This window comes from Pinus tabuliformis, chromosome 6 (genome assembly GCF_031772625.1).
Source record: "Pinus tabuliformis cultivar Carrire ecotype Pingquan chromosome 6, CPIR1, whole genome shotgun sequence".
Classification (NCBI taxonomy): domain Eukaryota; kingdom Viridiplantae; phylum Streptophyta; class Pinopsida; order Pinales; family Pinaceae; genus Pinus; species Pinus tabuliformis.
The window spans coordinates 944,712,051-944,734,168 of record NC_142292.1 but is presented as its reverse complement, the minus strand read 5'-3'; the positions used below and the strand labels follow the sequence as shown (position 1 = coordinate 944,734,168).

The following is a 22,118-nucleotide window of genomic DNA, read 5'->3' as shown; positions in this document are numbered from 1 at the left end:
CAAATCTCATGTTTTTTCCGTCAAGAAGTTTATTTTTTTCCAAATAGCAGGTAAATAGCTATAGAAACATATTTGAAAAATGGAGTGTAATTTCGGGAGAGGTTGTGGTGACTTCATGGAAAGTTACACCCTACAGTAAACAGAAATAGCACAATGTGCGTGACCATTATAGGACACGGATCCTTGATGACATCCAGATGGTCCATATGTAACTACAAACACCATAGATAATTGATGTGACACACATTATTACAAGCCATTCTACCCTAGCATTCACTTCTACCGGGAGGGCACATTTAAGACATGGGCATGTTTATTAATGTTTTTGTACCATATAAATGAGGGTGCTTTTGTCCTAGTTTGGAAATCATACTAGCGGATGTTGCAGCTTATAAATCAATCTTGTCTGTACATTGAATTGCATGTCTAATTGGTCAGAATGCTTATGTGTTGTCTTCAGGAGATGATATGTCATTGGATGACTTATCAGCCAATGAAAGAAAATATTTCTTGCGGGCTGTAGCATCAGGTAAAATAAGTCACATGGTAAGACCTTGGGAACCATGGTGGTTGAAGCCTTCTGCACATACAATCTCACTTTCCAGTCAAGGATGTCAACTTATTCAGTCACTGGACATATCAAATGATCGAATGTCAAGGGTTCTTAGTCCAGGAGTTGCAAATTTGGGTGAGAATGACCTGAGTGATATACCAGCTGGTCCGGAGAATCCCTTATCTTCAGTAGGGCAATTGACTAAATCGGATCCATCACCCTTACTGGCTGTTCATATGGTTGACGTGATATACAGTTACTGCTTTACTCTTCGGTTCTTTAATGGAGACTGGAAAAGTGATCCCCTGGATGCAGCAATGGTTTGTTTAAGTTTGTCTGCAGTATTAAGTCAGGTAGCTTTGCCAGAGACTGTTAGTGAAGCTTTGTCAAAGTGTTTAGAGACATCATGTTCCGCAAGCTTCAAACATGCTGGTGGATTGAGATTTGGGATTTGCCTTTTTGATGATGTGCATGCTCTTCTAAGGCTAGGTAGGGCAACCCTTGTATGCGCACTTATGGACTTGTACAGGCTACTTGAGGCAGCTGCAAAGGTGGTCAAAGGTGAAAGATCCAAGAAAAGGGAACATGCTAGTAAACAGATGATAGCAAACCACGAAGCTAGGAGAGAAGAAATAAGAAATGATGGTCGGAAGAGTCTTCAATTTGCTTTAAAGAAAGTCTACTTCCTGATGTGTTGGACTAATGAACAACCAAAAGAAGTTTGGACTTCCCTGGCTGCTCTTGTAGAAGTTGAAAAGAATACTCTTCCTGCAAGAGATTCTGGAAATATTGCAGTGAATACTTTGAATGTTAATAGACAGGAAAACCAAAAGCCCAAGGTTGTGATTGAAGAGGTTTTGTAAGAGTTGTGCTAGAAACAGAAGTTTCTGTACATGAATATTGATTTATAGTCATTTGTATCTAATCAAGAAAAGCTCATTATTTGTGTTTTCTCCTTATTTTAGTGTCTGATTTATGAGCTCATAATTTGGAATTTCTCAGGTTGTGGGGATAAATTTATATTTTTGATCATTTTAGTTGTGTTCTTAAATTTTAATGCATATGTTTAGACAACTGATGGGAAAATGGGACTTTTAGCTTGTGATTAATGAAAGATACTTTGCTTAGTTGTTGGTTCTCAGAACAATTTTTCTGGCTAGTAAACTTGCTGAATGGAGAAGTTTATAAAGCATTCCTGGACTCTTTATACGGTAAAGTCAGCATACACGCCAGTTATTTGACATATTAATTACTAGTATTTATTATAATCCATTACCAGCATTTGCTTTCTCTGTATCTTCAGTGATTAGCACAAATGAATTATTTGAAAGGTATCAACTTAGAGATTCAGTTCTATTTTGGGGAAAGCAGCAACAGTGTCTTTGTACGGAATAGATTATTATTAGTTTTGCTTAAATACAAGACATTTATCTTCATAGCTTTCAACATATTTCATTCATCTTATACATGGCATTTGCGACTGATTTTTTCAGGCATTGGTGTTCTTAAATTATTCCAAATCTCATGTTTTTTCCGTCAAGAAGTTTATTTTTTTCCAAATAGCAGGTAAATAGCTATAGAAACATATTTGAAAAATGGAGTGTAATTTCGGGAGAGGTTGTGGTGACTTCATGGAAAGTTACACCCTACAGTAAACAGAAATAGCACAATGTGCGTGACCATTATAGGACACGGATCCTTGATGACATCCAGATGGTCCATATGTAACTACAAACACCATAGATAATTGATGTGACACACATTATTACAAGCCATTCTACCCTAGCATTCACTTCTATCGGGAGGGCACATTTAAGAAATGGGCATGTTTATTAATGTTTTTGTACCATATAAATGAGGGTGCTTTTGTCCTAGTTTGGAAATCATACTAGCGGATGTTGCAGCTTATAAATCAATCTTGTCTGTACATTGAATTGCATGTCTAATCTTGTCTGAACTCCTTTATACCAGCGTGAAGGTGCCCCTCTTAATTGCGAAATAGGGAATTGTGTCTAGGGCTGGGATAGCTGCCAGATACGACACTTCCTTACTGCGGCTAGGGCAGACTTTGAGATAGCACAATAGGAACCCTTTTAGGCAGCGTATCTTACACTGCTAGAGATGGCCAGATCTTGTCATTTCTGTGGCTAGGGCAAGATTATAGTCCTTCCATTAGGACTGCGACTTGCTGGGCATATAAACCTTCTACTTGACTGCGGCTAGGTCTTTCTACTAGGGCAATATTAAGGCTCTTCATTAGGGCAACGCTAGGGCTTCATTAGGGCAACGTTAGAGCTTCATTAGGGCATCATTAGAAACCTATCTTCATGACTGCGTTTAAGCCTTCATCTTCATGCCATCGTTAGGAGCTAGGGCATCTTCTTTAGGGTAGCGTAGATCCTTCTTTCCCATGGCAGCATCTAGGGCAACTCCTCTTAGGGCAGCGTATATTTTTAGGATCTCTCTTCCCACCAAAACCCAAAAACAAGTGGAGAGGAAGAGATCACAAGAAGAGTGTGTCCATATGACTAGCAAGCCACCTCTTTTTATACTAAAACGTTGAGCACAAGTGGGGGCAATTTGGTTGTTGGCCGACCTTGACGAATTGTCCCATATCACAAATAAATTCATATCTCCATGAATACACGTAGGAATCGGATTGATCTAAAGATCAATCCTACACCTCTCTACGAAAGGAATCTAAGAAAAATATCCGCTGCCATAAATAAGAAGACCCACAAGGAGTTTGGTCCTAGTTGCCAATTTTAACATTCCTTTTAATCAGGAACTTGTCAGAGCTCCCTCTTGGCTACGGACTCTTCTGGAATCTGTACATCAGTAAACTCTTCTTCTTGGGTCCTTCATCTGCTGATCGACTTCACTTCTTGATGTCATAAAATTCAGTTGATCTTCTTCCTTGTAGCGCAACAACCATCGATCACTTTTCTCCTTTGTTCGTCATGTCATTCCTTTCTTCATGGAAAGTGGCCTTCTTCATATTTGGAACCTTCGTCATATAGATACTTCTTCATCATGCTTCTTCTACCCATCACATAAATGCTAGTTGTACTTGTATTTACAACTCTTATTTGAGTAGCCTTGCATGAACTCATCCAGATATTTTTCAAGAAATCAGAACATATTAAATCAAATCATACCTTACGAGATGGCTCTTCATCATGACATCTTCTTGTAGTTATCAACATTATGCATTCATGTTGACACATCTCTCAAGGATATCCATTGTCAAGAGTCTTCATCTTTTTCCTCAGTCTTCATAACTTTCCGGGAGATTTCCTAGTCAAGTCTTTTTAGTCTTTTGGATGTTGATTGTCTTCATCAGGGTTGCATATCTCACAATCTCTTCCTTCTCCACACATTTCATTCCCAGGTGCTTTTAATCATATTTTCTTAATTGTGGTCAACCACCTCATACTTCATGAGGACATATTATCTTGATTTCATCTAGTGTGTCTTATGCCTTCTTGCATCCTTTCAAAGGAGGAGATCCTTTTTCTTTTGATCATGCTTCTCAATATAGAAGTAATGATCGATGTTACCTACAACCATGTGACATGACATTATAATATTAAACACAAGCACACATACCTTATTTTACCTTTAGGTCATCTAGGCTTCTTTCAACAACTTCCTTGATTGAAGTGTCTTCAACCCCTTGATTTGCTTCTTCTCTTATGTCACCATAACATCATTCATGAATTCCACAAGTTGGAGTTCTTGATGAAACACTTTCTTCCTTTCTAGATTGGTGAACCCTTCGATGATGATTCCATCAGAGAATCTTGAGGATCTTGTATATCCCCATCTGAGAGATGTTTCCCTTCTTGATGTATGATGAACCTTGTCCTGGATGACTTTCCTTCAATGTTTACTGAAGTTCTCAAGAGCCAGATCCTTCATGTTTGTTTGCCATGGATTTTGTCCTTCATGATTCCCATGGTGATGTTATGAGCTCTTGTTTCTAATGATTCCACGATGCCATGATGCATCTTATTAGCATGGTCATATCTATAACACAAGATTTAGGAGCTTATGATAGGACCCTTTTGTGAGGGATGCCATCTAGATCATAGTAGAGATCTGTTACTCCCTCTTTCCTTGGCCCTTTTCTTCAACTTCCTTCATCTTTCCGGTGATATGAGCTTCTTTCCATAATCTTTCCATAGCATTGAATCTTATCTATACTTATTTTGTCTTGCTTGAGGACCAAACTTGCCTTTCCTTTCTGCACATGTTTTAGTCCTTTAACCTTCAATACTTTTTCCATCAACTTGTCTTTCTCTATTTAGCATAGAGACCATAAATTGTTGAATGAGGTAACCTTCTTATCCCATTGATATTTGTTACCTTGTAAGTGCATTATAGATCGATGATTGCTATCTTCCTTCCTAGATTTTGTATATGAGACCTTATGAAGATATCCTACATCCTTTGATACCTTTTACTTTCATGTAGATCAGATTTCATGTGACCTTCTTCATTGCACCTTAAGAGAATGAGTTTATCATCTACATCACTTTGATGTCTCCAATATTGCTATGTGAGGGGATCTTTCATAAATATCCCTTTCCATAAATTCAGAGGAGACCTTTTGATGACTTCAGCTACTTAGAGGACTATGTCTATCTTCCTTCTCCATCCAATTTATAGATGTCCTTGGAAGTCATTTAACCAAACTTGATTATAGAATGAAAAGATACTTACTTGTCACGTGAAGATGAAATCTTCACCTTGATGCTTTCTTGAATGATCTCCTTCAATGAGATCTTTGCTTGGGCTGCCTGGTACAATTGAGTTCCAAGACTTTTCTTGAGACTTCCTTGCATTGTTTAGCACCAAGCACTACTGCTTTTATAATATGTTGAGATTACTTGATTCCTTGACTGTGAGGGTATGAAATCGAAATCAAGAATTTTGAGAGCACTGTCATGATGCCCATCCGAGATGTGGCATTGTGTTCTCCTTCTGAAGTGATATTGCTATAATGTATGATGTGATTGTATATCCTTGTAACCTTGTTGTAATGCTCCTTGTTGGAGTAGAACCTTGCTTGAGTTGAATAGCATGAACAAAGATTTTTGAGGCCTTTGAGCACTGTTCAATACCAAGCATCGAAACTGCTTCAGACTTAAGTCATTGAGATCTTTGTGGTATGACATATATTGTAATGACACCCAATTTGGGGCTAGCACTGAAACTGTGAGAGGTATTGTGTTTTCCTTCTTTTGACTGTGATCCAAATTCTGAGCACTAGCATTGGGAATTCACTTTAATTGAGATTACTTGATCTTGAATTGTCTTGCTGTTGTATACTGCTTGTTCAAGACTGATCTTTCAATTCCTTCAACTTGTTTTGATGCCCTTCTTGAAGCTGATCTGTTGAAGCATCTAGGGCATGCATATTAAGTTGATTCTTCTTTTAACATGATAACAATTTGTGAAGTCTTTAAACAATTTATCTTAGTTTGCTGTTTACTTCATTATTAGCATGTGTTTGTTAACTTCATCAAACTGCTATCAAAACAAAAGAGACAAGAACACCAATGTTTGGCTATCTTCCAGGGCCAAAACCTCTCCCTCTTGGAGAGGAAAATCCATGCTTAAATTCTTCTTATAGAGATTCCATTGACGAATACCAAGACCATGACTCTTGACACACTCTACCTCTCCAAGACTAAGACATCAATCCTCTTCGTATCACTGCTGAGATCATTATCTTCGTTGCATCACAAAGATCATCACCATTGGGATCTTCATCACTGTTGCAACACCGTGCCCTTCATCATTACTGCTGCAACACCATGACCTTCATCACTGTTGTTTATTTTGTCATTGTTCCTTGACAATTCTAGACTGCAATGATGACTGAGAGTGTATGCCTCTATCCGAGATTCCTTCTACTTATATCAATTGAGATCTAACACTTGCAGATATGCCGAGAGTATACCTTCATCCATATTCTGTGTCCTCATTCATGAAGTGGTCATCAAGATCATTATGTTGCTATAACATAGACAGATCCGTATGCTAGGTCGAGAATGTGACTCTTGTCACTTTTGATCACTGTGCACATTAGGCCGAGGCTGCAACATCACTTAGAGCTTTGACACTGCTGTTACTACAGGAGAACCATCAACATATGATGTTAGGACTGCCACCAAAGTTATTTCACCACAGTAATACCAAGATTGTTTGCTCATAGAGATGCTGAGGATATTCGGCCTTCTCATCACTACTGCGTCAATCATTATGCTCCATTTATGTGAGGGCTTGACTGCACCTAAACCCCATCCGAGGTGCAGTCAAGCCCTAACTGCGGCTGCTCCCTCATTGCGGCTCCTCTTCATGATTGCAATACCCTTACTCTTGACTGCGGCTCCCTCTCATTCAAGACTGCGGCTCCTACTGCGGCTACATGCCTTTACTGCGGCTCCTCCTTTATGCGAGTTCTGTCCCTGTCTTTTTGCAGATACCCCAACAGGGTATTTATAGTGGTTGTGCACTCTATTTGAGCTGACGTGAACCAGGAACATTGTGACTATTATTCCAAGCTGACATGACTTATTTATGCATTTAATTCATTTATTTTGAGCCGAATTGATCATTTCTTTCTTGCTTTGCTTGCAGAATTTGGAAGGCTTCTTTTGAGGCATTGATCTTGGTCTTGGAGGGCTGTTAGACAACTTTGAAGACTTGTACATATTGACATGAACTCGTGAAGAGTTTCCATACACATGACATGACTCATTGACATTTAAATAAATCTTGAAGACATCAAGAAGAAGTCTTTCACCTAGTGACACTTCTTGCTCATGAAACCCATGTAGCAAGATTACAAAAATAATTTATTTCCTTTCATTACATCAAATACAAAGATCATGTCATTATGAAGACCAAACCTAGTTACACTTTTTTCAACATGATCCTTAAGTGTCTCCTTTTGCTGCCCTTTCCTTGACTTTAGCACCTTAGCTCTGAAACCATGTTGACGAATTTAGGGCAAATGTAGTTAATGTGATTCTTCTTAGCATGATAACTATTTTTGAGGTGCTTTTCAATTTTTCTTCTTATTCCAATCTACACTGATTATTATTAGAGTGTGTCTTTGTTAGTTTATCAAATATCTACCAAAACAAAGAGACAAGAACACAAGATGTTGGCATCCTGCCAAGGCCAAAAGCTCTCCCTCTTGGAGAGGAAAACCCACATAAAATTCTTCTTATAGAGATTCCAATTGACAAATACCAAGACCATGACCCTTGACCTACTAGGCCACTCCAAGACCAAGACACCAATCCTCCTCTTCATCAATGCTGAGATCATCATCACTGCTGCCTCATCACCGAGGTCTTCATCAATGAGATCTTCATATGTATAGGAGAGCTGCATATAGATTCATTGAAATCACGAGTCTCATCATGATTGAGATCATGACCTTTATATCTTCATCAAGAACGAGATTGTGATTGCACCTTAATGTATACCGAGATAGTGTGTTACTATGAGTTCCTTCCATCATGCCGAGACTATGTGTTACTATGAGATCCTTCCATCATGCCGAGAGTATCTCACTGTATTACCTATCCGAAATCGCAATAATACTTCTCCATCCGAGGTCCTGAATTGCTGCCTTAATTCGAGATTCTTGCAGCTCCTGTATCCATCCGAGGTTGTAGAGAAGTCCGAGATTTCTTGATTGTAATCATCACCGAGACTGTACCTTCCTGTACATCCGAAGTTACAGAGGAATCCGAATTTCTGTCTGTACTTTTGTGAAGTTCAGCGAGGTATTTATAGTGGTTATGCCTCCATAATAAGTCTACTGTCAATGTGAATTGATGTGTCTCTTTTATTGAGCCGACATGTCATTTGTACATACTTTGAGGCCGACATGACTGTCTTCTATATCTATTTTCTGGCTGCCTTCTAGGAGAGGATTGTGCTTGTCTTGGAGGGATGATCTAAACACTAGGTTGACTCATATATTTCGTAAATGCTCAAGAAGAGCTCTTTAATATTTTCTTTGACTCTTTGACTACCTAAGCTCTCAATGGGAGCAATACATGAACCTCTTGCTCATGAAACCCATGCAACAAGGAATAATAATATTTATTTTCTTTTACAAGTACAAAGATCAAAATTATATTTATGAAGACCGAACCTAGTTACACTTTCTTCAATGCACAACAAGCAGATTGTACACTATGGATCCCCACAACCATTCAAAGATTGCTTGTGGTTCATTTATTGGACGAGGAGGATGCACCTGATCCATCATGCCCAGCTGGCCGCAAACTTACACCATGCACTTGGCAGATGATCTAGGACCTTAACGATGATGTGGCATCACCTACACCATCATCCTAGCCCTTGCAAGTGATCTACAGGCATCTTCGATTTGTTTGGAGACCCATGAGGATACTTGTGTGCCCCCACATGTCATTTGGAGCACCATAGGTTATTACAAGGGGCCAACCCCTTGTCCATTGCTTTTGAGGGTCGTATTCTTCATTGTGGCACCCATGGACCTCATTAGGCCTCTTAGAGGCCCCTACGGCATGCATAGATTATTATTTGACCTCTTGAGAGGCTTACTTTTCCATTTATGAACTAGTTTGGTGGGCTTGTCACCAAAAGTTGAATTATTAGAACATTATTTTAGTTTTGGGGCTTAGGTAGGCCAAGGAGGCTAATTCGAACTCCCAAGTTTTGTATAAATATTAAATACAAGTGAGATGAGCTCATTTGCTCATCATCACTTTGGTTTGGATCATTTCTCTCTCTTGAGATTTTCGCACTTTTTCTAGAGGATGAATTGGAGCTTTATGGATGAATTTTGATGTGTGGATATTGGTCTATCTTCTCTTGTTGCTTCTCTCTTGTCAATTGTGAATGGGTGGATATACTCTGTTACATGTAAGTAAATGCTTTTAATGTTATTCTTGTTTTACTTTGTCATATACATCGAACTGAGATTTTCGCTGTTCTAGGGCTAATTGTTGCATGCATTTACTGCTTAAAATTGTGGAATTTGTCTCTGTTATAGCATCTCTCAATGTATGGGCTATGCAATCTGAGCAAAATTTAGGAGGGAACCTGCCTTGGTTTGCAAAAACCACCTCCAAAAACCACCTGCAGGTCCCCATCAACATGCCCAACCATCTGGCTTCCTAACCCGCTGCTTCTTTACAAAATCGGCTGATCAAGATCAGTTAGGTACCAAATCGGCCGGTTTGGTACCCAATCGGATATGACCAGTCAATGAATCAGGTTTATTGGGTCGGTTTGATATCTTAGGGAGCTAACTGGCCGGTTTTGACTGATTTTCAGTTCTACCGGACTGGTTTTTAAAATTGTGGTTTTGATTTAGGGTTTCTTTTAGGTTTTATAGTGTGTAGGAAGGGTGGTGGGTTGCAGTAGATATGAGAGGAAAAATATTAAATTTTATGCGTTTTTTAAAAATTTCCTTATTGAAAAAAAAGCCTGCCCAAAAATGCGTTACTTTGATGAATCTCTCGATAGACAAAGTACTTGAAGGTGTACTCAATTGTAGGGGGTGACAAAATTTGGGTTGAATACATACCCTGTAGGGTCCCCTAACTCAAGCAATACATTAGGTACATATAGGATGTACTAGGTATGTATCTGACATCCCCAGTATGACATTTCTGCAGGAAACACATTCCCAGGCTGAGGGTATGCATCCTTGTGTGACACCGGAAAATATCAAATGAACAGGAAATATTGCAGAAAACATTAGGGAATACAAGAGAGATACAAATCCTTCAAAAATTAATACTGTGCTTGCTCTTATGCCATATAAATAGAGAGCATTATGAAGTGAGAAAATTGGATATTTTATTAAATGTACAAAGAAATTCACCATTGCATAGGGATGTATATAAATATGAATTCACAACCTATGACTATCCAAATTCCCTATGACCATTCATTTCCCTATGTGAATTATTCCACATGCAACACATTATTGAAAAGTTGGCCTTGATAACAATAAACCTGGGTCACCTATCATTTATTGTGGCACTAACTTTGGTTTTTGTGTTATGCTCCTCACAATCATTATCCGTAATATTTATTCCTGGTTTGTAAGCTTTATTTTTGTGTATGTGATTTAGCTTCATCGTTTATTGTGGCACTAACTTTGGTTTTTGTGTTATGCTCCTCACAATCATTAGCCATAATATTTATTTCTGTTTTGTAAGCTTTATTTGTGTATGTGATTTAGCTTCATGTGTTGTTCCCTCTATCTCTAATTCGTATATCACATTTCTGAACAGACTTTCCACTTTCTGCGGAGACAAGCCAAAAAATAGCTGAAGGTATATTGATTTTCAACATCTTAAGGCTTTCTTATTAATCGTTTTTCATGGTTCATTAGGACTGCAAATGATAGCTAAAAATATCTTATAACGTCATTATTGTCCTTATTTTCAAAGAAGATAAAAATCATGCTGGCATTAGAAGAAAGTAGATGATAAATGACCACGAATGGAAAATGCTGTTTTCAAGGAAGCAATTGCTTATGAATGTTATAACTAAAATATGCTAATATGAGCATCATTGATATAGGGTTTGTTAATTTTTAGTACCGGATCTGATTTATATTTTCTCAACAATTATTTTAAACTCAGAATTTTTTTCACCTAGTAAAATCTTTTTCAGAAACTGCTGAAAATAAATACACATTTTAAGTTTTAATTTCACAAAGAAAATTTACGGTGGAAATAAATATGGAAAATCAGCCACAGAAACAACAGAGTATTCTGCCCAACAAATTTACCTTCAATTTTAATTAACTCAGGAAAAATTGGGGCTCCCTTACCAGGGAAATTGACCCTCAGAGAAACACAGAAAACGCAACATAATAGAACCTGATTTTCAACTCCCTGAAGAATTCAGCCCACTGGAGATTCTTGGCCCTGGAAAAACTTTGTCTTCTCTATCTGCAAATTGGCCTCCTCTTTCCTGCTCTGTAGGGCCCTTTGTGCATTGGAGCTAGTTTCTCTTTTTCCCTTGTGCAAGCCTAGCTGGAAAAATCTCGGTCCCTCACAGATTTTGGGCTACTCCATGTTGAGAAACCAAGATGCTTATATATAATGATGATTTCTCTTGACTTGATAATTACTTGTGAATGTTTGTTGGCTTCTTATTGATATTATGTTCTTTTCATCAAGCAATTACTAAAAACATAAAGATCACAAAGAGACAAAGAACACCAGAAATTAAGCTCTAAGCAAAGAGCAAAACCCCACATGGGGGAAAACCCAAAAATCCTCTTCTTATAGAATCAGATCAAAGTGAGATATCCAAGGCCAAGACTGCCACAAAGATCCCAAGTCAGCCCTCCTTCAAGTCTCCTCCATCAAAGTCAACGCTGGTCAAACCTTGCCAAATCTGGTAAAATCACAGAATTTCGGACCTGCAGTTTGGATCTGTAATCTCACAGAGTTTCCCCAGTACCTTCGCACGTGTGAATAGAAACAAGCTAGAAAACTGAATTTTCTCTCTCCTTTGACTTCTCTCTCTCCTTTGACTTTTGCTGATTTTCTTTTTTTCTTGCAGAAAAATTGACGTGAGTGAGTGATGAATGAGGTCGAAGTGTCTTGTATTTATAGTTGTCCTAGAGATCGAATAGTTACCTCTTTAGGCTGACTTGGCCAGAGAGGGGTGACTTGGTCTTGTGGAGGACAATTTTGACTTTTTGACTCAAATAAAATTTTTTTTTTTCTTACAAGAAGTCCAAATGGGACTTTGACTCAATTACATTTCTTTGACTCATAATAAATTTTCTTTTGACTCAATAAACCCTATAAGCATGAAGAACATGCTTTGACTAAATAAAATTAATAATAATGAATATATTCAATGAATATAATAAATACGTCAATGGTACATTTGAATTACATTATGAAGACTGACACTAGTTAGATTTTTTAACACTCCAAATCTCGACTCTCTCTCTCCCCACAAACTTGGCTTTCTCTTCCTTCTCCCAAAATCACCTAACTGCACACCTTTCTCATCTCTTTAGTCTCGAGTTTCTCTGTCTCACTCTCTTGAGAAAATCTCTCTCTCAATTGATGTGATGTGTTTTCATTCTCCCCCTTGTTGAAGTTGTAACTAGGTTCGGTCTTCATACTGTAAATTCATCATTGATGTATTTATCATATTTATTATATTTTTGTCAAAGCATGTTTTTCATGCTTAGAGTCAAAAAGGGTCAAAAATAATTTCTTGAGCCAAAAGAAAAAATATTTGAATCATGTCCCATTTGGACATTTGTAAGAAAAAGAAATTTGTATTTTATTTTGAGTCATTAGTACACAAGATGACCAAGTCGGCCCTCCTTGGACAAGTTGGCCTGGCCCTCTAGAGTGACACCTATTTGAGCCTTCTAGACAATTATATATAAGAGACAGTTCGACCTACTTGGAGCACATTCACATCACACAACAAGAAGTACATCTGAACCTAGCGAAGAAGTAGAAGAAGCCGAATCAAAGGAGATAGAAGATAAGTCAAAGACTAGAAGAATATTCCCTATTGACTGAATCTTTGACTAGTACCAGCTCGCACGTGTGGAAGGACAAATTTTCTGTGGAAGAGGCCGAAAATTCTGAGGTAGTTACAGGCCGAATTTCAACCCCTTGTTGCAGGTCTAAATTTCAGAAGTTTGACCAGATTTGAAGGAGTTTGACCAATGTTGACTTTGACTTTTGGAGGTGACTTGGAGGAGGGTTGGACTTGGTATCTTGGTGGCAGTTTGGTCTTGGTCTTGGTCTTGGAATTGGATATCTCTCATTTTGATCTGATTCTATAAGAGAAGGATTGTTGGGTTTTCCCCTTTGTGGGTTTTGCCTTGGCTACTAGCCTAATTTTGGTGTCTCTTGTCTCTTTGTGATCTCTACATTTTCCTGAAAGATTGAACATTTGTATAATTGCTTGATGAAGAAGACATAAGAAGTAATAAGAAGACATATAATATTCACAAGTAATTATCAAGAAGAGAAATTAGGTGTTAGACTTCATTACACTTGGTTTCTCAACATGGTATTAGAGCTAAGGTGAAGGAAGAAAGCTTGAAGATCACAACTTGTTGGCATACTTGAAGACACCCTTGTAGCAGCTCTCTCTCTCTCTCTCTCGAGGGAGTACTAATCTATTCTATATGTCTAATACCCCCAATCAAATGGCATCTATTTGCAAGGCAGACAACAAGCTTGATTGAGCATCCAACTTCAAAGCTTGGGAGAAGAGGATTGATCTAGTCCTTAAAGAAAATGAAGTCATGCAATTCGTTGAAGGCAATGCTCCAATACTAGATAAATACTAGATAAAAACAATGCTTAGGATGTGGCCAAATACAGTAAGGGAGAGATTAGGGCTCAAAGGATTCTCTGAGTCCATCAAAGACCATCTCATTTCTTTTTTTTTCAAATTTGTCTACATCCAAGGAAGTCTATGCAACATTGGTGAAGCTATACTCCATCAACATAACCGGTCAAAAGATATCTCTAAGGAATCAACTCTATGGAAAAAGGATGTCAAAAGAAGAGAACGTGGTTTCATACTTTATGAAGATATCAAAAATCAAAGATCAACTTCAAGGGCTTGTCGAAACCAAATACGACTCTAAATTGATCACTTTTGTAATCAATGCTTTCCATCTCATTTCTTTTGTTTCAAATTTGTCTACATCCAGGGAAGTCTATGCAACATTGGTGAAGCTATACTCCATCAACATAACCGGTCAAAAGATATCTCTAAGGAATCAACTCTATGGAAAAAGGATGTCAAAAGAAGAGAATGTGGTTTCATACTTTATGAAGATATCAAAAATCAAAGATCAACTTCAAGGGCTTGTCGAAACCAAATACGACTCTAAATTGATCACTTTTGTAATCAATGCTTTATCTCCATCTTGGGATGGTTTTGCAAGAGGCATCTATGCTAGAAAGGAAACTAAGACCTTTGAAGAATTATGGGCTTCATGTGTTCTAGAGGAATCAAGACTGAAGGCTAAAAACGATACTCAACCTAATAATGAAGGCTCTCAAGCTTTTGCAGCTAGATCGAGAAAGAAGTTTGGAAAGTTTGGATCTTAACACAAAAACAAAGGCAACAAGTCCCATAGAAATAAGGATACGTCCAAAGTTCAATGCTATGGTTGTCATGAATATGGACATTTGAAGAGAGATTGTCCCAAGAACCCTAAGAATAATAAGAGGAAGGAAAGACATGAAGCCTTAACAACTGAAGATGAAGAAGCTCCAAAGAAACTCAAGGTCAAAGATAACAAGGATCTCTACTGTTAACGTTAATGAAGAATATGGCAAGTGTACACAACTCTACGATCTACCTTGTACCAGGTTTGCAGTCAAGTTTGATTTTTATTTCTTAGAATATGGCAGATAGAATAGTATTTGTTGATGGCAGGACAATTATATGATCTATGGGGATAACATAGAAGATTATTGGGATTCGTGAATTGTATGAGCTTACAAGTCTTTTCAAGGAGATTGAAATTAAGAGGGATCTCATAGTCATCTACAATGAAGTAGTTAGAAGGAATCGACTCATTGAAGTAAGAAGAGGAGCCTCCTTGGCCGTTGTCGACATAGAATTTTTCACAGAAATCTAGAAAGAGCATTTAGTTACATTGGAAGACCAAAGATGTTCCCATATAATGTAGTAAGATTCATGTCTCTGAAGTTTCATCATAAAGATCCAGGGGAAGCTAACATTTTAAGGAGGACTACAGGATGGTAGTCAAGACCTTGAAAGGACAAAACAAAGAGAGAGTCAAGAAGTCTAACAGTGGAAGTCAATATCGAACTTGCAACATAATAGAGATTCCCCCAGCCAGAAAGAGTTAACATTCACTTCAAATTCAGTGAAGCTGATTTGACATTCACTTCATTATTTGTACATCAAATAATGAAGCAATGATACTATGATGACTAGTGCAGAGTATTTCAGGAAGCATACTTTTCTTATATGACTATACTTTGACAAATAGATTGAACAATTGGAAGGACATAAACAAATCATATTCTACAGGAGGAGCAGGCAGTTTGAAGTATGCATTAAAGAAGTCAACAATTAGCATTAGATGGCAGCATGGAAGCAAGTCTTGAAAAGGTTCTCCCAGTAAAAGAAAAAAGTTCATAATAAGACACTTGCCTCAATTGGAAAGGTTACTCCTGATTCTTGAAAGACACGAAAAAGGAGTCTCATGATCAAAGAAGACCTCGTACTTTGGAATCAAATTGAATGATTCAAGAACTCATGAGTTAGAGATATTATTTTCAGAGGGAGTTGAAAAGCAGATTCTGACATATCTTGAATGGATACACTACTACTTGAAGCTTGGCAGAAAACTAAGAAAAAATTGTGACCAAGATCATCTAGATGGTCAGATGACAGATTATATACATATGGCAACACCATTTACCAAGAAGTCAGAGAAATCTGATCCATCATTATACCAATAACTGATTGGTTCCCTGATACATTTGATTCAAGGATACATTGATTAGATTGGCAATGCTGATGATGAGTGAAAATACTACTGATGGTTGGTTCTGCTTGAGATTTGGTATGGTTTCTTGGTAGAGCATGAAGCAAGACTGTTAATTTTAGGTATGTTCTATGCTTAGAGCAATTTATTTCAATTTTCGCAGTTAGCTCAATATCTTTCCCAGATTAGCAATCACATCAACATTAAAGTAAACTGCAGATAGAACATAAACATAAATCGCAGAAGACAAGCCAAGACAAGAGGACACAAGATGTGGCGCTAGCCAGGGACAAACCCCAATGTGGGGAAACCCTTGAACGATTTTTCTTATATGTTCTTCAATAGTTCAGCAGAGAGAGAGAGAGATAGTACATTTACAATAGAAGTCAACACTTTGACTTATCTAGATAAGAGCATAGATCATCTCTAAGAAGATGATACATGAGATCAGTTGAAGACATGTTGCTTCAACTGATTCTCCATATCATTGCGCTGCATCTCGTCATCAGGTTGCACCTCACCGTGCTGCACCATGTTGCACCCCACCGTGCTGCACCATGTTGCACCCATCATCATAATGTTGGACCTCATGATTATGCTGTATACATCATACTGCTGCACCTTGCCTGCCATGCTGTTCATGCTTGCTGCTATCCCATGTGCCTTTGCAGCCATGCCACAACTGCTGTCCCACTTTGCCTTGCCGTACCTTGCTGCTGTCCCATGTGTCTTAGCAGCACTATGTACCTTGCTGTCCCATGCATCTTAGCAGCACTATGTACCTTGCTGTCCCATTTACTTTGCTGCACTAGTGTGCTAGTCGCCTTGCTGTCCCATGCATCTTAGCAGCACTATGTACCTTGCTGTCCCATTTACGTTGCTGCACTAGTGTGCTAGTCGCTTTGCTGTCCCATGCATTGTGCTGTCCCAATCTGTTGTTCATGACTGATCTGGTTAGGGCACTAGGCAGCCCTAACTCCACCTAACAGTCATCAAACAAGTCCCTTGATGACTACGGCCCACCTTGGCAAGCTTCTTCCATAGCTACGATGCTTCCTTAGGATGCATATCAACCCTTCACAGATCCACTGTCACCTACAACAGTTATTCCTACCATAGCCCTCCACGTTGCTCCCTTATGCTTCCCCACGCTGTCCCTTTGAGATGATTGCGGCCTGGTTAGGAGGGCCTTTCTAGGCCTCTCAGCCATCTAAACTTCACCTCCCAATTGCTGCTGTAGCAGTCCCTCACTGCGGCCCTATAAATAGAGATATTCACCCCAAAACTATGCACAAAACAGTCATTAAACTTACCTATAGTTTGCGGCCTGATTTGCAAGGTGAGGCTGCTCCAACGTGTCACAAAACTGCCCTCTTCTTGTCTCCTGCAATGTGGCTATAAGAGCTGCGGCTCTTCTTCTCTAAATTCCGCACCCAAAACAGTGAGAATATCTCCACAAACTCAACTACCTTCTAGACTACGTAGATACTAGCGTTAGGGGACTGCGTTAGGGCTTCTCACTTGATAGCGTTAGGGCTTCTCACTTCACGATAGGGCTTCTGCGTTAGGGCTTCTCACTCCATGACTACATTTTAGGGCATCATCTCCTTTAGGGCAACATTATCTTCTTAGGATCTCTCCTCCCACCAAAACCCAAGACAAGTGGAGAGGAAGAGATCACTAGAAGTGTGTGTATAAATGACCTTCAAGGCACCTCTGTTTATACTAAAAAGTTGAGCACAAGTGGGGGCAATTTGGTTGCTGGCCGACCTTGACGAATTGTCTTATAACACAAATAAATTCATAACTCCATGAATACTTATCGGAATCAGATGATCTTTAGATCAATCCTACACCTCTCGATGAGAGGGATCCAAGAAAAATATCAACTGCCATAAATAAGATGACCCACATGGAGTTTGGCCTTAGTTTCCAATTTTAACACTCCCTCTCAACTAGGGAGAACTCCATTCGCTGATCCATCTGTCCGACTGTACTATCTCTGCCATCAGTGCCGTACATTGCTCTGCTCCGCTCTGCTTTACTGAACCATGAAGAAGAATAATTGATCGAGAATGTCTCATACCATTCTCTACTGACCTGAAGTCAGTTCCATAGGAAGAGAGCGTGTCATATCACTCTTACTGACCCGAAGTTAGTTTTATTGATCCCAGATCAATATCACAAGAGAGTGTCTCAAACCACTCATACTGATCCCATATCAGTTTCATTGATCCCAGATCAATGGAGGTCATCCTAGCATAGGGAGTACGATAGATACTCTTAAAGTTAGTATTTGCATACTGCCATCAGTGATCAAAACTCCTCTTTTATATCATATTAGGGTCCCATTCTGAAATTTTTATCATTCCACCTAGGTCCTCATGCATAAATTTACTCACTGATGGTAGCCCTAGTAAAAAGAAAAAGCCCTACTCCCTCAAAAATCAAAACTGTTTGGCCCACCTTCTTGTGTTTTACTGAGCACAGATTTATCAAAAAAACTCATTTCATCATGTTTTGTGTCAGTCAAGTCCACATGGAGTCTTGTCATTCCAGGTCCCATTAGGTCACTAGGTTTCATTCTCCAAGGTCCAATAATACTCCATTTCACTGCATAAAGCCAACAAAAAATATGAGAGTGAGAAAAATAATATCCTTTTTTCATTTTAGGAGGATTGGCAAACATGTAGCTATGCTTGCTCAAGATCTAACTTTTATTCCAAGTATCAGTTCTATTTCAGATTGTAATTTTTTTCTTTCCAAAAACAGAGATGTAATATTTTTCTAATTTATGTAATTTCATGTTCATTATATGTAATAAGTCACTATTCCTAAGCTGTCAACTAAAAAACTATGTGCCAACTTCATCCAAGCAAATTCAAATGGGAAGAGTGCCAAAACTCCAACATCATCAACCTGCAAATAGGAAAATCAGAGTGTAAAGGGAAATTAGCAAGCATTTCAAAAAAGAGAAGTGAAACATTAGAAAGTGGGTTTTAAAGCTAAAGATCAAATTCACTTATGTATAAAGGCCTTCCTAGCATCTAAACTCACCCCTATTTGCCTCCTATCTTTTATGAGTAAATCCCACGAGAGCCATTCCTTGCAATTTTGGGCGAATTCAGCAAAACAGAGGCAGGCGCTGCGCATACACCAGAGGCGCTGTGCATAGGGCAGTCCGATGCTGTGCACGCACCAAAGGCGCTGCGCATAGACTCGACAGGCGCTGCGCACGCACCAAAGGTGCCACGCATAGGGAAGTCCAGTGCTGCACACAGACTCGACAGGCGCTACGCACTTGTCGAACTTCGTCTATATGCTCTCAAACTTCAAGCAAGTGTTCCAAAACTTCAGCTCATGGCTTCTAAACCTCTTAGCAAGTAAGTAAAGCCCTGTCCATCCCTCCTTACATCTCACAAGGTATCATTTCATGCTATGAAGTTTATTGTGTGAAATTTGCAATTCTTAAGACCTGCAAACCCTAGTTTTATTCCTACACCCCAAAACTATTCCTAAGACGCTACTATCCTTCCTACATCACTATAAACCCTATCCCTACCACTGTGTTGCTAAATCCCTATCCCAAGTGTATTCTCCCTTAAACCCGAAGTCCTAGGCAACAAATTCCTAGGAAGCCATACTGCATACCTGTAATAAAATATCAATTCCTAAATCCCATACATATTTCACTTTCCTATCACTTCCCTAAGTTCCCTTCCTCCACCACCTAAATTTTTCCTACCCCATTCCCACTCCTATTTCCTAATCCATAGGGTTTCAAGCAAAAAGAGCAAAGACACATCATGGAGGAAGAAAACAACGATTTTTCAGAAGAGGAAGACACAGAAGAAAGAAGACCACACAAAGGAGGAAGAATATTGAGGTTTGAACCTACCAACACTAGAGAACTAATGGCCTCACCTATGACAGTCAGTTGTTTAAGCATATGGGATGTTTTGATTTTGGTGTAATGGTACAAAGAGTTCAAAGCCATCTTGTTTTGACTAGAGTTTTCATTTCAAATCTTAAGGACAATCAAGTGACCCTTGCTGGTGTAACCTTCACCATATCCTCAGCCATTATTGTTGCTGCTACTGGAATACCTAATGTGGGTGAAAGGTGGTTTAAAGCTCAAAACCTAGATCATCAGTATTATGAGCCATATTTGAAGCCTCGGTACAGAAATGAGAGAGAGATTCTTCTCTTTCAGCCACCTTCTTGATACATATGCTCCCATGATGAAAATCATCATGAAGTACTTCACTTGTGAAGGGAGATTTTCCAGACTCTACACCTACCATATCAGATTGCTCATGCACTTCACAAGAGTCAGAATGCTCAATATTCCTTACTATTTGTTCAGGAGCATTGAGAAAATGGCATACACAGTTTAGGGAAAAAGGTATGAGCAGCAAATGAACAGTCTCTTTCATCACTCTCTGATCAAGGTCATTGTCCTCCATCACCTTAATCAACCGAACATCTCATGGGACACTTTCATTGCCAATAATATTTTCACTGCTCCACATGCTGAAGATATACCTTCGTCATCTCATCCCATTGATCATCAAGCTGAAGACATACCCCCTCCATTTCAGCCCACTACATCTATCCCTCCATCATCTTAGCCTCTTTCACCATCATCATCACCATTGTATGATCATACAGGGTCACCTAGCAGAGCTAAGGTCATCAAAGCTAAGAAGACAGATTTGGGCACAATGTCATGTACTTATTAGAGAGGTCATAGGTAGGTGTTTGCCCCACAGATTGTGGGAGGGGCCTTGCCTTCTTCATCAACAAAGCAGGTACAGAAGGGCAAGCAAAATATCACAGAGACAATTGTTCATGAGGAAATCAGGCCAGAGGATGAGGACTTACATGAGATAGAAACATAATTTGACCTTGTTGACTTGGATCAACATGATGATCATGAAGACACAAGCTTGATCATCAAAGGAAAAGAGGCCCAAATCAAACAATTACAAACTCAGTTGGAGAGAGCTAAATATGTCATTTCATTTCTTGAGTAGGAAAACCAACAATTGAAGACAAAACATCAAATCATGGAGGTGGACCTTCTTAAAGCCAAAAGAGAAGAGACCAAGGCTAAGACCTTACTTGATGAAGCATATGGAAAATATGGTGATCTTGATGAGCTGGAAGAACAAGTGTCAAGAAAAAGGCCAAGAACCAAAGGCCTAAAGAGAGCATTGGAACTAGAGAAACAGAAAGAGGCTGAACTAGCCAATGAGCTTTCCTTGAATGAGCAATTTTCCATAATGATCAATGAAAACAAGGAGCATTAGCTAGAGAGGGTTAACAACCATCTTGAAAAGCTCCTAGACAAAGCTAAAAGAGACAATGAGATACAGAGGAGGATGGCGAAGTATTATTGCCGAAGAAGCCAAATAGCAAGGTCAAAACTCAAGGAATTAAAGTCAAAGCTTGAAACCCCAAATGTGCAAGAGGAGAAAGGGAAATTGGATATCCTTGCCGAGGCCTCTTTCCATGCTTAGCATACTTCATTAGCAGCTCATACACCAATTTTGACAAGATTCCGGGCACTTTTTGGAATTTTTGGGTTTTTTGTGCAACTTGGATAGTTTTTGGCATAGTTGAACCATCCTATGCATAGCGCCCTAGCCGTTGCGCATCTTCTGGAGGCCTCCAAATGAAAAACCAAGACCACCATTGGATTCAGAAGGTGATGAACATACACTTTTGACTATTGGCACACTAAAATTGGACAATTTGACAGGGAGAAATGGCCAAAAACACCTCAAAAATCACCTTTCTGCCCTCTTTTTCAGGTAGGCACTGCGCACAGAAGCAGTCTTGGGAGATTGACTTTTTGGAGGATCAAAACTCATCATTTTTTGGAACCAAGTGCATTTCTGGAAAGTAGACAGGATAAGCTTTCCAATGAACTATCCTGAGCTCAATTTGGACATTAGCAACCCCTTCAGAAATTAGCTTGAAGATGGCGCTGTGCATAGG

General features: G+C 38.9%; 3 protein-coding genes across 3 annotated transcripts in view; all 3 read left to right on the top strand.

Moving 5' to 3' along the window:
* LOC149262033 (uncharacterized) overlaps positions 1 to 22,118 on the top strand; it is a 296,604-nt gene that overhangs the window by 128,703 nt on the left and 145,783 nt on the right. The window lies entirely within an intron of this gene.
* LOC149262036 (uncharacterized) lies at positions 469 to 1,416 on the top strand. The gene has a single exon (XM_089383063.1). The coding sequence runs from the start codon at positions 469 to 471 to the stop codon at positions 1,414 to 1,416; it is 948 nt and encodes a 315-aa protein (XP_089239189.1).
* The window catches only part of LOC149262035 (uncharacterized), a 42,516-nt gene continuing 22,123 nt past the window's right edge, over positions 1,726 to 22,118 (top strand). The window contains exon 1 of the mRNA XM_089434147.1: positions 1,726 to 1,764. Within this exon, the coding sequence (XP_089290273.1) occupies positions 1,726 to 1,764 (39 nt within the window). The remainder of the gene's footprint in view (positions 1,765 to 22,118) is intronic.

What these genes read in the sequence shown, in the direction of transcription:
- LOC149262036 (XM_089383063.1), top strand. Translation starts at nt 469, where the DNA reads ATGTCATTGGATGACTTATCAGCCAATGAAAGAAAATATTTCTTGCGG.